General features: G+C 34.1%; 1 protein-coding gene across 1 annotated transcript in view; it reads left to right on the top strand.

Annotated features, from left to right (window-relative positions):
- LOC150103130 (uncharacterized) overlaps positions 1-15,524 on the top strand; it is a 607,032-nt gene that overhangs the window by 424,501 nt on the left and 167,007 nt on the right. Inside the window, exon 21 of the mRNA XM_090397550.1 lies at positions 3,742-3,966. Coding sequence (XP_090253676.1) covers positions 3,742-3,966 — 225 coding nt within the window. The remainder of the gene's footprint in view (positions 1-3,741; positions 3,967-15,524) is intronic.

The following is a 15,524-nucleotide window of genomic DNA, read 5'->3' as shown; positions in this document are numbered from 1 at the left end:
AAAAGTTCTCAACAAATATGATCTCCACACCTGCTTAGCTACCTTCATCCATCCACCTAAGGATCTTCTTCCTCTTACTAATCTTGCAGTTGCTAAAATTCCTTGTGCCTGCAGCTTATCCAACTTGAAGAACCAACCTATTGGTTTGGTGAATGGGTATGCAATCTATTACCAATCAGCCAGCTAGATTTAATAGTTCAGAACTAGAGTAACTAACTAACCTTGAACAAAAGAGAGAACTTAATTTTTTGGATGCATAAAGTTTTTTATATATATATATATATATATATATATATATATATATTTATGCCTTGAATGATCTATGGTTAGAGTTATCCCAAGAAAAGAGAAATCTTATCTTTCCCAGAGATTTAGGTGCTGTTAAAAGTAAGAGCAAAATATGCCTTAGAGTAAGACTGGAATATGTTTTAGCTCTCTTATTAAATTGAGAATAATTTTATTCTCTTTATATTTTCATTTGAATAAGTACTTTTAATTAATTTTAAGTACTTTTAAATAATAAATTAATTTTACATTCAGTAAAAAGAAAGAAATTTTATCTGGTTAGACTACACACACACATGGATAGAAACTCAATAGTAAATTTATATATAAAGTTTGTATGATTCATATAAAGATTTCCATTTTTCTATCATAACAAACAATATAATATCATATACTGTACTAAATAATAAATTGAATTATTCTTTTTGCCAATTGAATAATTAGCAAAGAAAACAGAATAATTTCGTTTATTATACTTCATTATTCTAATCATTTAATAAAGAACAACTTCAAGATTAAGCAGTATGTATATCGGCTTAGTATAAAATGATTTTAGTTCTCTTTAATGTTTACTGATATTATGCAGCTTAATATCTGTAATTCCACTTGTAACATTGCCAAAATATAGTAAGTATCGATTAAAGTTTTCTTTTAATTAATATTTAGTATATGTTGTAATTTTTGGAAATAATTTAATAGTCGTGTTACCAACATATATGCTTATCAACAAGAATTACTATCATCCACGGAGATTCTATTGCACGCAAGGCTCGCCAATACGGCAAATTAAAGCTGAAGATATGAAGACAACTAAATCGTTTGACCTTCTTAAAACGTTCCCAGGATAATAAGGTAACCTCAAATTGTGTGAAATTAAAGCACTGCTTCTCTTCACAGAAGGCTCTCCATATTTATAAGTGCACTAGCTTCGCCCTACTACAAGAACAGATTGCTGCAACCCACGGTCTTTTGCCAACCTCATTGGTGTTGGAAGAAGAGTTTGCTGCTACGACATCTCATGCACTTCAGCAGATAAAGAATTCATCTCAACCAAAAAATACGATGTTGGCACATCAAAAAATTTGAAAATATGAAAAGGAACTCTACCTCCGAATCCCAACTACCGCTCAACACAGTAACTACCCTGTCCTCCATTACCTTGAAGCCTGAAGCTCTCAACACACTTGCACGTGGCCACAGTTTCATCTTAGCTCCTAAGAAAATACCATCCAAAGAAATTATGATACAGATAGAACATGGAATTCGCAACCTTCCCAACCATATTTACAACAATATCAGACTGGATGTAGCTGGTGTTCTGACCAAAGCAAAAACCATCAAATACTAACCTATCCAAGGAAGAATATAAAGCACTACAAGAAATGAAGAACAACAGAGGAAATAGTAATCACTAAAGCAGATAAAGGAAATGCCACTGTGGTTCTCAACCAAACTATACAGGTAATCTTACTTTTTTATTGTTAGATCGGTCTACTTACCTCCCCATTAAATATGATCCCACCAGCTCGTGCCATTTCATCCCATAGTGGATGGCATTGATTCTCCCACATACAAAATATCAAACATTTAGCAAAAGCACTCGCACACTATACTGGCAACACATCATCACACACGAAAAACTCGTGTGATAAGTTTTTCATGTGTGATGATGTGTTGCCCACTTCAAAGCCAGTATAGAAAACTTCTCATTCCAACACACTGACATAATGGTCAGTTTTGATGTCTCCTCCCTATTCATGAATGTCCCACTCAAAGATAATACCTTAGAGCTCATCCAAGCTAAATTTCTTCCTGATATCTCAGCCCTATTTCAGTTCACAATGAACTCATGCTATTTTGTTTGGCAAGGAAAATTCCAAACAAATAGAGGGGACAATCATGGGTTCACCACTCCCTCCCCCTGGCCAACTTCTTTATGGAGACTTTGAAGAAAAAGCCTTAAACTCAGCCCCACAAAAACCACTGTTTGGCTACACTACGTGGATGATGTGTTCGCTATTTGGCCACGTGGCTCAGATACACTCCACATCTTCTTAACACACTTAAACAACCAACACCCCAGAATCCAGTCCACCTTGGAAAAAGAAAAAAATAAGTCTTCCTTTCCTACACTGATTACATGCCAGCCTGATGGATCCTTGGCTTTCTCTGGTTACAGAAAACCAACCCGTACAGGCAGATGCATTCACCAGCAATCCTCCCCCCCCCCCACACACACACACCCCTCACAACAATATGGGGTTATAAAAACCCTATATAACAGGGCAAAATTAATCTGTTCAGATGACAATGCTCTAACCTCTGAACTAAACCACATCCTTAACACGTTCTTAGTCAATGGCTGCAATCCCCAAAAAATACAGAAAATATTAAAACTAGTTAACCACAATTCCCCTTCATAACAAAGATTACACTAAATCTATCACCATCCCTTACATCGAAAGCACCTCTGAAAAGTTAACCAAAATCTTAAAGAAATATGACCTGACGACCTGTTACAAACCATATAAAAATTGGCATCTCTGATCTGCTCCACCAAAGACCAGCCACTTCCCCCAGACGTACCTGGAGTATACCAGGTCCCTTGTAGCTGTAAAACTGTCCTACTATGGCCAAACAGGCAGGACAGCAAATATCAAGATATCCGAACACAAATACTACATCCAGTTTCATCAATATAGCCATTCTGGGCTTGCGCACCATGCTCTGGATACCTGCCACAGAATACAATGGAAGAAAGCCACTTAACTACACTGCAGCAAATATAAATACGAAAGATTGTTCATGGAATCAGCCTCAGCTCTAAAAAACTTCCCGAACCTCAACAAATTTGGGTGCATGGACTATCCCAAATTTTGTTAAGCTTGTATCATGAGAACATCAGCTCAACAGCCAAGACAACCCAATTTAGCCTGCTAGGGGGCATTTAGGAGTGTAGGAACAACAATAGTTACCCTCTTTGGCCTTTGTTTGGCCTGCGTACACTTATCATAGCTTCATGTTCCCATGAAGATGGCAATGTAACATTGCTGAAATATAGGAAGTATTGATTAAAGTTTTCTTTTAATTAATATTTAGTATAATTTAATAGTCATGTCTTACCAACATATAAGCTTATCAACAAGAATCACTTGTTTTGTTAGGATTGTTAATAAATAAAGTTAAGTATGAACTTGGCTAAATTTTTATTACTACTTAAGAAAATATGTGCCTTTATTGATATTTTATTTTTAGCTGTTCTGTGTTTTCCATTCTTAAGCATTTGAGATAATGAATAGATAAAAAAAAACCTCATTGTTTTGGCTTAGCAATAATTTACCATTTCATTTACCACTGTTAGTTCCTTACTGCTTAATATCTCTGATTTGAATAAAGTTGATCAGTTTCTGTTATACCTGATGTTCAAACATGTTATGGTGATTTTCCTCCCTGCAGTATTTTACAAGCTGCAGTTCACCAGCAGCTTCAGGACCATAATCTTCTTGTTGTTAAAGGGGAAACACTTGATTGTTTGACAAATCCTGCCATACCTCCTCTTCATGAAGAGTATCAGAGACTGAGAGCAGTATCAAAGAAGAGCACTGGAAAAACAAAGTCAACCTTAATTGAAAGCAACAGAAGATATATTGCTTGGGGTGGAATACCACTTGAAGGAAAAGTGTATGTATTTTTCTCTTATGTCACTATATTTCCAATATTCCTTTTAAGAATTGGGATATATATACATGCTACTAATTTTATCTTGTATGTATGAAATGCAAGCATGCACTGACAAACATTTTAATTTAAAACATTCTTTTAATCTTTCCCTCCATGTTATTCATTCATGCGAAATAATGATTTAGTTTTTAATAATTTAAAACATTTCAAAACAGGAATGTATGAGTTTGACAATTGGCTATAGCAAACAGAGGAACTCATAAAACTTTGAAAATACAAATCCATGCATTTTTTTCATCCTTAAAAATCTCTGGTCAGAGGGACATATAACCACAAAGGATTTTAAAAAAAAAATTCATTACTTTTCATTTTTAAGGTAGAAGGATTTCAGAAATAGAGCAGTTACTAATTTCCTATAGTCCTGTTTAAGTTCTATTTGTTGTATGAGAGCCACTGGATTATTATCAAATTAAATTTCTGTTCTTCCTAGTATCGAATATATTAGTTATTCCTGCTTGAAAAACTGTTTCTGACTGAGCACATTTGTAGTACTTGGTCAGAAAGGTCTGCTTGTCTATAATGAAGTAATGTGATATATCATTTGTGTTCCTCTTTTCATTTTGGGATTGTACATCCTGTTTCACTTATGCATGGTAGGTTACAGGTGCAATGGATCTACTATACACCTCTGTGGAAGGAGATCTTTAAAACTGCTGAGTATACTTCGTAAATTTTGGGCACATAGTGCAGTAAATTTTTAAGGATTTCTGTTGACCATGTGGTTATATGTGACTTAAGCTGTTCTGTTTCCTTTTTAATTGGGTTATAGTTCACTCTTGGTATCTGTTGTCAGATATCACTTGATTATTTTTTTCAAGGTAAGCTGTTTAAGAACAACAGTAGGGATTTAATGTCCATTATTTATTTTTTAGTGATTTATTATTGTTTATGATGCTGCATATTCCTACACACACACACACATATATATATTAGCAGAAGGGGAGTTTAGACTTCTTTCAGTATTATATATATATACAGTGGTATATCGCTAATCTGAACTAATAAAAACCATGATCGGAGTAGCGAAAAGTTCGGATTAGCGAATTTTCTCCCAAGAGACGACAATAAGTAGCTTTTAAGACAAAAGTAATCAGATTCTAATGGTACATCAATTTAATTCTGTAAATAAATGAAGTAACTGATAGAAAAAATGCTAATCTACTGTAATATAAAAATTAAAAAATAATACAGTACACAAGTTTATTTTAGAAAAAAAAATTTAGTTTGTGTGTACCTGTATTGTTGAGGATTCCGATTTAAGAAAATTGCATAGTTCAGTACATAACTTAATTTACGTAAAAAAATCATTTTCTTGTACACAACACAAAAAAAAAAAAAAAAAATCACAAAATAACACCAAAAAAAAAGTTTTTGATTTCTTTGTAAAAAAGTCACTGGTTTTCTTTTGCTTCTTGGAAGCTAAACTTTTTTCAAATGCTTCTTCTCGGAGCTGCATTAGTAATAAAATTTTGTGGAATGGCGTATCATTCAGCTTAGCCCATTCTATACGCATATTAAAACTGTAACTGTCAACTGCCTCTTCATGTTTTACTTTTTTTTTTTTCCTTAGAGTTCTTTATTGTCATCATCGTCTTCTAATTCATTCTGAAGCATCATATTTATAATTTCAGCATCTAATTTGATTTCGAATTCACTTTCGGTTCTACTTGTAATCCATTCCGTTTGTGAAATTTCAACATATGGATTTATATTTTTAACCAAATTATGCACATTTTTAATTTCCGCATTTTGTGTATCACCGTAGTTATCTTCATAAATTCTAGAAAGCCACAGTTTTATCCATGACTCTCGACAGCGGTGATTCATGCCGACAATATAGTACAGTACAGTATAAAAAAGCAAACGTGAACACACAATAAATCAAAATAGGCCTACAGTGTAACCGTACAATCGATAGTATTAAAAAAAAAATACTGTACTGTAATAATAATAAAATAAATAATAATGGTTAAAATAATAATTATTAAATAAAAATAATAGTACACAAAATATAATAATACGTAATAAAACCTTTTTTTTTTTCTTTCAAACCACAGTTTGGATTACTGGAGGGTTCGGACTAAAGAGGTTTGGATTAGCGAGATACTACTGTATATATATATATAAATTAGTTTCTTAACTAACCTTGGTGCAGTTGCTTCGTTTAGGTCTTGTTGAAGAAGTGAGCATCCACCATTGTCGAGGGTGTGACCGGACAGATTGATGACAGTTGTACATTAGTAGCTGGCTACTTCTTACATTGTTGATTTGTAGTTTGTTGCTTCTCGAGACATTGCTGTTTTGTGATTGGTTGCTCCTTGTTCTTATGTTGTCTGCTGAAAAGAGAAGATGGCATCATGCAGTGACTCTTGTGTGAAAAGTAAATTTTGTTGAGGTATTGCAATGAGAAATTAAACATTATTTTTATAATCAGATATGGTCAAAGTAGATGAGCAAATGCTAATATAAATGAAACTATCATTCTGATAACACATTTTGGTGTCTTTTCACTAATACTGATTTCTTTCACAATAAGGCACGATTACCAAATTTCAGTCCTCTTCATGTGAGATGACCTTTTTTTTTTTAATTTTTTTTTTTATTTTATTTCCTAAGTTTCCTAAGTCATTTTATTTCCTAAGTTTCTACAACACCAGGGATATTGTAGAAACTTAGGAAATAAAATGATTGTTGTAATTTGGTTTAAAGATTTGAATATGTTACTTTGACATCTTAACTCTTTAAGAGAGAAATACTAAAAAATTGAAAGATATTAATCATTCAGTGTTTTGTATCCCTTTTTGATATAGGCAGTTGAATTTGATTACTTAAACATAAGAAAACTTATTCAGTTATACAAGGAATCCTTTCCCTCTTAAAGATAAAAGTGTGAAATAGTTTTAAACTGAATTAATTTGTTTGAGTGACTTATAAGCATGGTCAAAGTGATACTTATTTACTTGTGTAGCACAGTTTTTGCATTTCTTAAATGTTCGGTTGATGAAAGATGAGAGAGGGCTTAATTGAATTTCCTTTAGAATAGCATCATGCCTCTAGAACTTTGTGACTTCTTTTTGAATGTTTGTTGTAATGAGAATTTATTACGGTGGTATTTACTATAGTGAGAGATCTGAACTGTAATTTTTTGGCAGCAAATTTTTGTGCAAAATGTTTTGATGAAAGAAAGTTTTATGACTAAATATGATACATAGAAAGCAGGAATTTATTAGTTATCTAAATAAACTACTCAGACTAGTTTTACTATCTAAAAGAGAACTGGTGTCTTCTTTAGAGCTAGATACATTTAAACAAATATTAAATACAAAGGTCACAAAGTTGATTAAACTCTGAAAAACCACTAAACCAAATAAGCAAGTTCACGCTAGACATTAAATATAATAGCATGTGGCATGCATTAGTTCTCTGCAGTTAGTGATAGAAGGTGAATTGTTGAAAAATTTAATCTTTCATGCACAGCAACACGAGATAACCCAGCTGGCAGTGATAATTTAGCTTAGTTCTTACTCAGTATGGAACATATGGAATTTGACTGTTAATAGTGGATATTAACACTTGGAAAGTTGAGAAAAAAGTCCTGATTTTCCCCAAGTATTTCTTTTTTTCCATTGTCCTTTAATGGAAAGGAAGAATTCCCCCCCCCCCCCCCCACACACACAAAATGATTCATATAAATGTTAGGAGTGAAAGTGTAGCAAAAAATGGTATGAGAAAAAAAAGATGATTGGTCTTGTATCACTTATAAGATACATAAAAATGTTTCTTTCATACACTAATACATCAGTAGTTAGCATATTTGCTTTAACACTGATAGTTATACAGGGATAAAATTAGCCATAGTATTAACCAAAGCTTAAAAACCAGATCCAGGAATAAACATGATTGTGATATACTAAGCAACCGTGAACCCAGCTAACATTTGATGAGTGAGATATTTGCCTGACTGATAAGCTAGCACAAAATTTTTCAAGCCCTCATTATGCTGCATATGCTGGTATATGTTGCATCATCTATAACAGGGGTGTTCAACCCGTCAATCGCGGAGCGATGTTTGGTCGATCTCTTGTGTATTCCTCCTTACTTACAAACTTAATTAAAACTGAAAACATAATATTTTATTTATCATTATTTTGTATTATTTTTAATTTGCTTTAAGTGTATTGCTATTGTTTATTTATTTTTCATTAAAATTGTCAAATCAGTAATTTTCTTATAAGTCTGGGTAAATGAATTAATTTGGATCAGTGGAAGTCAAACAGCGAGCCGAGTGAATACAATTATAAGCAAAGTGTAAAAACTCGATTGTAGCTTAAATATTAAATATTCCAAAGCACATTACATCGATTTTATTACTTAGGTGAAGTCTCATGTGAATATTGTAAAAAAATAAACTTTGTTTGTTTCAGTATAGTTTGTATCAGATGTTTTTGTAAATAATTCTTTTGAAGCTAACTGTATATACTGCTTTAATAAGAATATGTTAGAGTGTTAAAAACAAAGGTAATGTTTTTGTCGCTGAAGCTGTACATGGCGGCATTAGAAAGATTGTTATTGAAACTTGTATGTATGAGAAAGGCTTGCAGGCTCTAAGTGTAAACATCTCCGAAGTCAGTCAGAAAAACTTCAAATAACTTTCTAGTGGCCGGCAACTTACAATCAAAAGAAAGCGGAGGAGAACAAAAGGCATGCTGAACTTGAAACTTAAGATGAAAGACTCATACCGATTCTTTGGGGGTTGCCAAACTTCATGCAAGGTCGCAGAGGAGGCCTAATAAAAAGGGATTGAAGCAAGCAGAAGAGGTCCCGGTTCCAGAATTGCTGTCAGAGGGGAGGTCGCCCGGTCCAGAGTCGCCATCAGAGAGACTGCCCGGATCCACGTTGCTTAAGAGAGGAGTTTCCTGCTTCCAGAAAGGAGCTTCTCGATTCGAGACGTCGCTAGAGAGAGACTACTTCTATGCCGCAGACAAGGTTTTGAATTACCGAAAGGAAGAGTTCCAATTGCCGGAGAAAAGTTTCCAGGCCAGGTTAATGTCAGACATTCACCAGTGTGTTGCGTTTTCATTACAATTTCATGAATCAAACGACTTCACTGATATTGCTCAGTTAATGGTATTTATTCACATGGTATTTCAAGATTATTCAAGTAAAGAACTACTACTTTTGAAAATTATACCATTATTGGGAAGAACTAGGGGAGAAGACATTTTTTCGGCATTTGATGAATTTGTGAAACAACACAAACTTCCGCTTTTTAAACTTGTGTCTATTACTACTGATGGTGCTCCTGCAATGATAGGTAATAAATCAGGCTTCATTTCATTATGTAAAAACGATGACAAATATCCAGATTTTTTAACGTACCACTGTATTATTCACCAGCAAGTACTGTGTAGTAAAAGATTAAACACAAAAGATGTTTTGGATATTACATTTAAAATTGTAAATTCTGTTAGAGGAAAAGCCCTGCAATGGCGATTATTTAAATTACATCCAGATGATGATAGGGAACTTCTGTTGTACAATAATGTTCACTGGCTCAGCAGAAGTCAATTTTTAGAAAGATTTCTTGTATTAATTAACGATATAAAAAAATTTTCTTGATGAAAAAGGAGATATTTATCCACAGTTGAGTGATAAAAGATGGTTGTTGCACTTATCATTTTTAGTAGATTTCTATATGAAATTAAGCAATTTAAATTTAGAGTTACAAGGTAGAGATAAAAATTTAATTGACATGTTAAGTTCAATAAAAACTTCTTTCCAACAATACTTACTTTTATTAAATAAATTATAAATGACCGCAAATCTAGATATCTCCCATATTTATTAAAATTTTTTGAACAAAATCAAGGAATACTTCGCTATGATTTAAAAGAATTTATTTGTGAAATAGAATTAGTTGAGGAAGAAATAAATTCAAGATTTAAAGATTTTAATAAAACTGAAATGATTGTATCTTTTATCAATAATCCATTTCAAGAAAACTTGAACATCACAGAAATTTCAAATAAAATTAGTGGGCTGTTTGATATAAACCAAGCCGAAGTAGAACTTGAGATAATAAACATTCAGAATAGTTTACATTTAAAATCAATAAACAATGAAGTCATTTGGAAGTATGCACATGAAAAATTCCCAGTATTAACTGATATTGCGCGAAAAATTCTGTCGTGTTTCGGATCAACATACTTGTCAGAATCCGCTTTTTCTATTATGATCATCATAAAAAATCAATTAAGAAACCAAATGACAAATGATCATTTGGATGATTGTCTGCTATTGGCCACTTCTTCGTATCAACTCGACTATGAAAATATTGCGGAGTCCAAACAATGCCAAATTTCACATTAACTTTTTTTTTTTTAATCAACCAGCATTTCCTGTAACGTGTGAGTTAGTAATCAATCTGTTGTTTTTTCTAACTTTGGTTTTCCAAAATAGAGAAATAAATATTTTATTCCAATATATATATATATATATTTATTTATTTTTGTTGTATTAAAATAATTAAAAGTGATAAATACATTTTTAAATACACAAATGAAGTTTTTAGTTGTGTATTTTTTTTTTAGTTGTTTATTTGTCCGTAATCAGATATCAGGTTGGGGGCACGTGATCTATATAAGAGAGTAGGTCGCTGAATAACTTTTTATAGAAAAGTAGCTTGCGTAGTAAAAAAAGGTTGAACACCACTGATCTATAAGATGATGTAACATATGCCCTTTGATTAAAAATATTTGTGTTTGAAGTGAGGAGTTTTTCTCTGAAAAATAATGACTTCTTCAACTGAAGGTAAGATATATTGTCTTATACTGGAGTGGCAAGACTTTCTTCCATGGTAACTCCCCCCCCCCCCTGCAAACAGACAAATGCCTGAGAATATACAGTGAAATGCAGTTAATAACAATCGATTAGTAAAACTGTCTTAGGTAAAACCCAGAGAACCTGATTTTGGTGATAAAAATGTTAAAATCTGGATTTAGGAGTGTACTTTATTTTACTGTTACTTTTATCACTCCCACACAAGAGGTTGCAGAACCTATAACAGATTGATGCTCCCTGTGTGTGTGTGTGTTGGGGAAGAATGTGGGTATAATATTAACATCTTGAATAGGAGGGTGTTGGAAAGTTAGTCTAATCTGTTGCATTAAGACCAGCCTCTACCTCATCACCCCAGTGTAGGGTTAGTTGTTATAAGTGGAATGGGTCTAAAACTCACTCCTGTCAAATTGCTAGCCTTTTCAATTTATTTGCTGAATACTATAATTAGAGAAAATTTTAAGAAATCTGGTGTGCTACCTGCAGATACCTGCATGTCACAGAATGATCACTAGCTGATTGAAAATTTCAATACCTAAATCTGACAATGATTATCATCACTAGATGGTTGTGATAATTCTTTAGGTTCATGATATTATTAAAATAGAATCTGATGGAATGTTGTTCCTAACTGCATGTACTGTGTTTCTCTTTTAAGTGTAAATATAATGCTGTTTTTAATTCAGCAGTGCAGCGAGTTTATTTATTCAAATTATGTAATCTTTAGATGCTTCCTTAATATTTAGATAATTAATGATATTCTTTCCATTTTTTCTTTGTAGAGTTTTGTGGGTATATATATCCTCTAGTCATTGACAACAGAGACCATCATGGATCTGTGTGTGTGTGGTTGGGGAGATCATACCACTTTTCTCACATCATATTGCTAGTTTTTATATTTTGCTGAAGGAAATTATAACAGACAAGAAATTATATTCTTGTTTGAGTGTGAAGTATCTGGACGACTTGTCTGTTTTTGTACAGAGGCTGTTTGCTTCACAACAGGTACCTTAGTATCCCATAATGCAAAGCACACTTCCCTTTGGGTGTGTATATTATTATGAATTATGGGAACGGTCACTATCCAGACCAGCCTCTATATACAAATAGCTAAGTTATAAAGATACTTTACACATAAACTTTGTTTGCTGAGGCTTGGATATAGGATTAAGTATAATTGTTTTGTCAATTATAATTTACTTGATAAAGTGGAAAAAATTTATATGATTATTTGCTGAAGGTAATAGTGAGAAGGTGCTTCTCAGCAAATAATGACATTAGACTATGAAATTGTCTACTTCAATAGGCCTGGTGGTAAGGCTTATACATTGGCTATATTTATAACTTTATTATTTTTTTTTAAGGAAATTACAATGTAGACCAATATTAACGAAAATAAATTTAATTAATTCTTCCAGTATTTTGGCAAAGTCACATTGCCATCATCATGGAACACAATATGACATGTGCATGCAGGCATTACATTAAGTAATAAGGTTAAAGTATGTCAACTGAAAGTAAGCCTAAAGTCCCATATAGTGTCTCCTAGTGGGCTTAAATTGGTGTCCTTAGCTTAACCTTAAATGTTTTGAGGTTTGGGTAGTTTCTTTAGGCAGAAGCAGATTCAAGTAAAAGTCTTTCATATTTATATTTGCTGTAATGGAGTAGAGTGGCCTTCTTCCAACATATCGTATACCAGGTATCCAAAGCATGGTCAGCAAATCCAGAGTGGCTGCAGTGGTGGAAACAGATATAGTCCTTGTGTTCAACATTTCTTAGGTTGGCTGTCCTGTAAATTTAGTCATAGTAGGGTAGTTTACCACTACAAGGGACCTAATAAACATCTAGCAATCTGCTCTACAAAACATCCGTCTGTTCTGCCAAAGACCAGCCACACTCCTAGACTTTGATAGAGCAGATGAAGGATGCCAATTTTTTTATATGAATGTAAGTGGTTGTAAGTTTTTTTTTGAGGATTTCAGTTAATCAGATGTGACCCCTAAATTTATTTTAGTTAATATTGGTCTACTTTGTAATTTTCTTAAAAAATACAATACTGGGATGATAGACCCTCCAGGGATAAAGATTAGTAATTGAAAGCTTTTTGTAGGAAAGACTTTGGTTTGAATCCTATTTAGGATGCAAATAATCTCTATATGGTCTTTTGAACTGAAGCTGAATTACCTGGTGTCACACAGAGATAACAGGGTATATATATATTGCTGGCCTGGTTGACCGAGTGGTTAGCATATCTGCTCTCCAGCCAAAAGACTGTGGGTTCGAATCCACCGTGGGCATGTATGTTTGCTATTGTCTGTGAAAATACTAGTGGTAGTGGTGGTCGGCAGTAGATGCCGTTAGTTTAGATGATGCGATTGGTGGATGAGGTTGAGTGGTGGAAACAGAGAGCTGTAGAGTAGGTGCCATCTACTGATGAGTCTTGAACTCCCTGGAGGTGTCAAATAATAATAATAATAATAATATACAGGGTGTTCGGGATAAATTTGACAGTTTCGTAAGGAAAAAGAAAATCTTCTTTGTATCTATTAAATTTAATGAATTGACAAAAAAAACATTACAGGCAGAGTTAATTACAATACTATCAACAAGATTTACTCAAAATAACCACCATTAGCATCGATCACAGCTTCAATTCTGCTTCGGAACCTCGAACAAGCTGATGCTACAGTCTCCCTGGGAAGGGCCGCAAAAACTGTTTTAATTTTATCCATTAACTGGGCTTTTGTATTACTGGAAGTGCGATTGGTGTCTTTTTCAACTGCGCCCCATACAAAATAATCCATGGGGTTAAGGTCTGGGGAGTTTGGAGGCCAAACATTTGGACTGGTGAAGTCGTAGAAATTTTCAGACAACCATTTTTGACTTTTCCCAGAGGTGTGGCAAGGGGCCGAATCCTGCTGCCATACATACGGCCTACCATTGGCTACCCTTGTTATCCAGGGCTTGACTACAGTTAGCAACTCCACGAACAAAGCCCGAATTCCAATGCCAGGGTTCTTCAACACCTGTTCCTGCAGATTTGCGAGGAATTCTGCTGTACGAACGCAATCAGATCGTCTGCTAGGGATCTTTCTTCTTGCTACATCCTCGTAGTCACCATTGCAAGTCTCTAGTTCATGCCTGATTGTTTTTACTGTATTCAGGGAGCATTGGGCAGCAGTCGTAATATCCTTATTTTGATGGCGGGCACGAATCATCATGATACAAGTTATTCTCTTCCATGATTCAGGTGGGTTCCAGCTATCCATCCTTTCTGACATCTTGTATGTGAATGAAGAAGGGTCCAAACTTTTAAATGAAGAGAAGTGTGTGTTAATACATGTAACTTACGGAAAAATATAATTAATTATAAATATGTCAAATTTATCCCGAACACCCTGTATATATATATATATATATATATATATATATATATATATATATATATATTTTTTTTTTTTTTTTTTTTTTTTTTTTTTTCCTCCACACATAAGGTGGCCATAATTAAACAGGTGTTCAGAGTCCCGTAGAGAAAAATGTATTGGATGAAATTCAACCAAACTTGGTGTATGTACACTCTGGAACATGGGGTGGTTTTGACTGATTTACAGAAAGAACAACAAAAAGTAAAAAATTCTATTCCATCAGCGACTAGCACTAGAATCATGTGATATTTGCATAATCTCACTGTTTTTACTGATGAGTTGGTGGACATAAGGAAGACTGAAACAGTTGCATGTCATTTTGATAAGACTGAAATGTTATGGATCTCACCATACTGCAACATGCATTGCTGGTCAAGCTTTAGTATCACCAACATGGTAATGCTAATGCCATACTTTGAGAATTCCAGCGTTTGAAGGATAGGAGAAAAAGTCCAAAAATGACAACAAATCTTATGAAAATGATTTTACAATTTGAAAATAGCAGAATCTTTAATATTGAGGCCAGGACGAGGGCAAAAATGGATTATTCCTGAACAAGTTGAAAAAGTGCAACTGTCGTTGCAGAACACAGATTGAATAATGCATAAGGGTCCAGCAGTGCTCAGGCAACCGAACATGCCATACTCAACTGTGTAGAAAATCCTGTGTCAAATGCTGAGGTTTTTCCCCCTACAAGATCTCCCATCCTTGTGCTTTGCTTCATGGTGATGTTGAAACTCGACTGCAGTTTTCCCTGCCGTTCATAGCTCAAATGGAGGTGGATGATGCATGGCCATTGGAGATCTTGTGGAGTGATGAGCCACATTTTTATCTGAACAGTAGTGTTAACTCACACAGCTGCCTCATTTGGGCTGCTCATAACCCTCATGTGTTCCAACAGACTGCTTTAAACTCACTGAAAGTCTGTGTAGAATGGTTTCACTGCATTGTTTATTATCGGTCTGTACTTTTCTGAAGACCAGTGACTTGAACTGTCTCTGCTGTTAGGTATCAAGAGATGCTGCTGAACTTTGTTGTTCTGCAACTGCAGCAGCGAAGATGCATTGACTCCACCATATTCATGCAGGATGGAGCACCATATCAAACTGGATTGCTGGCACAGTGAATGTGATGAAAGCACTTCACAGAACACAGTGATTAGTCATGCATTTCCCACTACATGGCCACCTCGTTTGCCTGATCTCAAGCCCTGTGGCTTTTGGTTGGGGCCATCTG

The sequence above is a fragment of the Typopeltis vanoorti genome, chromosome 9 (assembly GCF_054136105.1).
Source record: "Typopeltis vanoorti isolate ZY-2024b chromosome 9, IOZ_Tvanoo_1.0, whole genome shotgun sequence".
Taxonomy (NCBI): Eukaryota; Metazoa; Arthropoda; class Arachnida; order Uropygi; family Thelyphonidae; genus Typopeltis; species Typopeltis vanoorti.
This window is presented reverse-complemented; position numbering and strand designations above follow the sequence as displayed.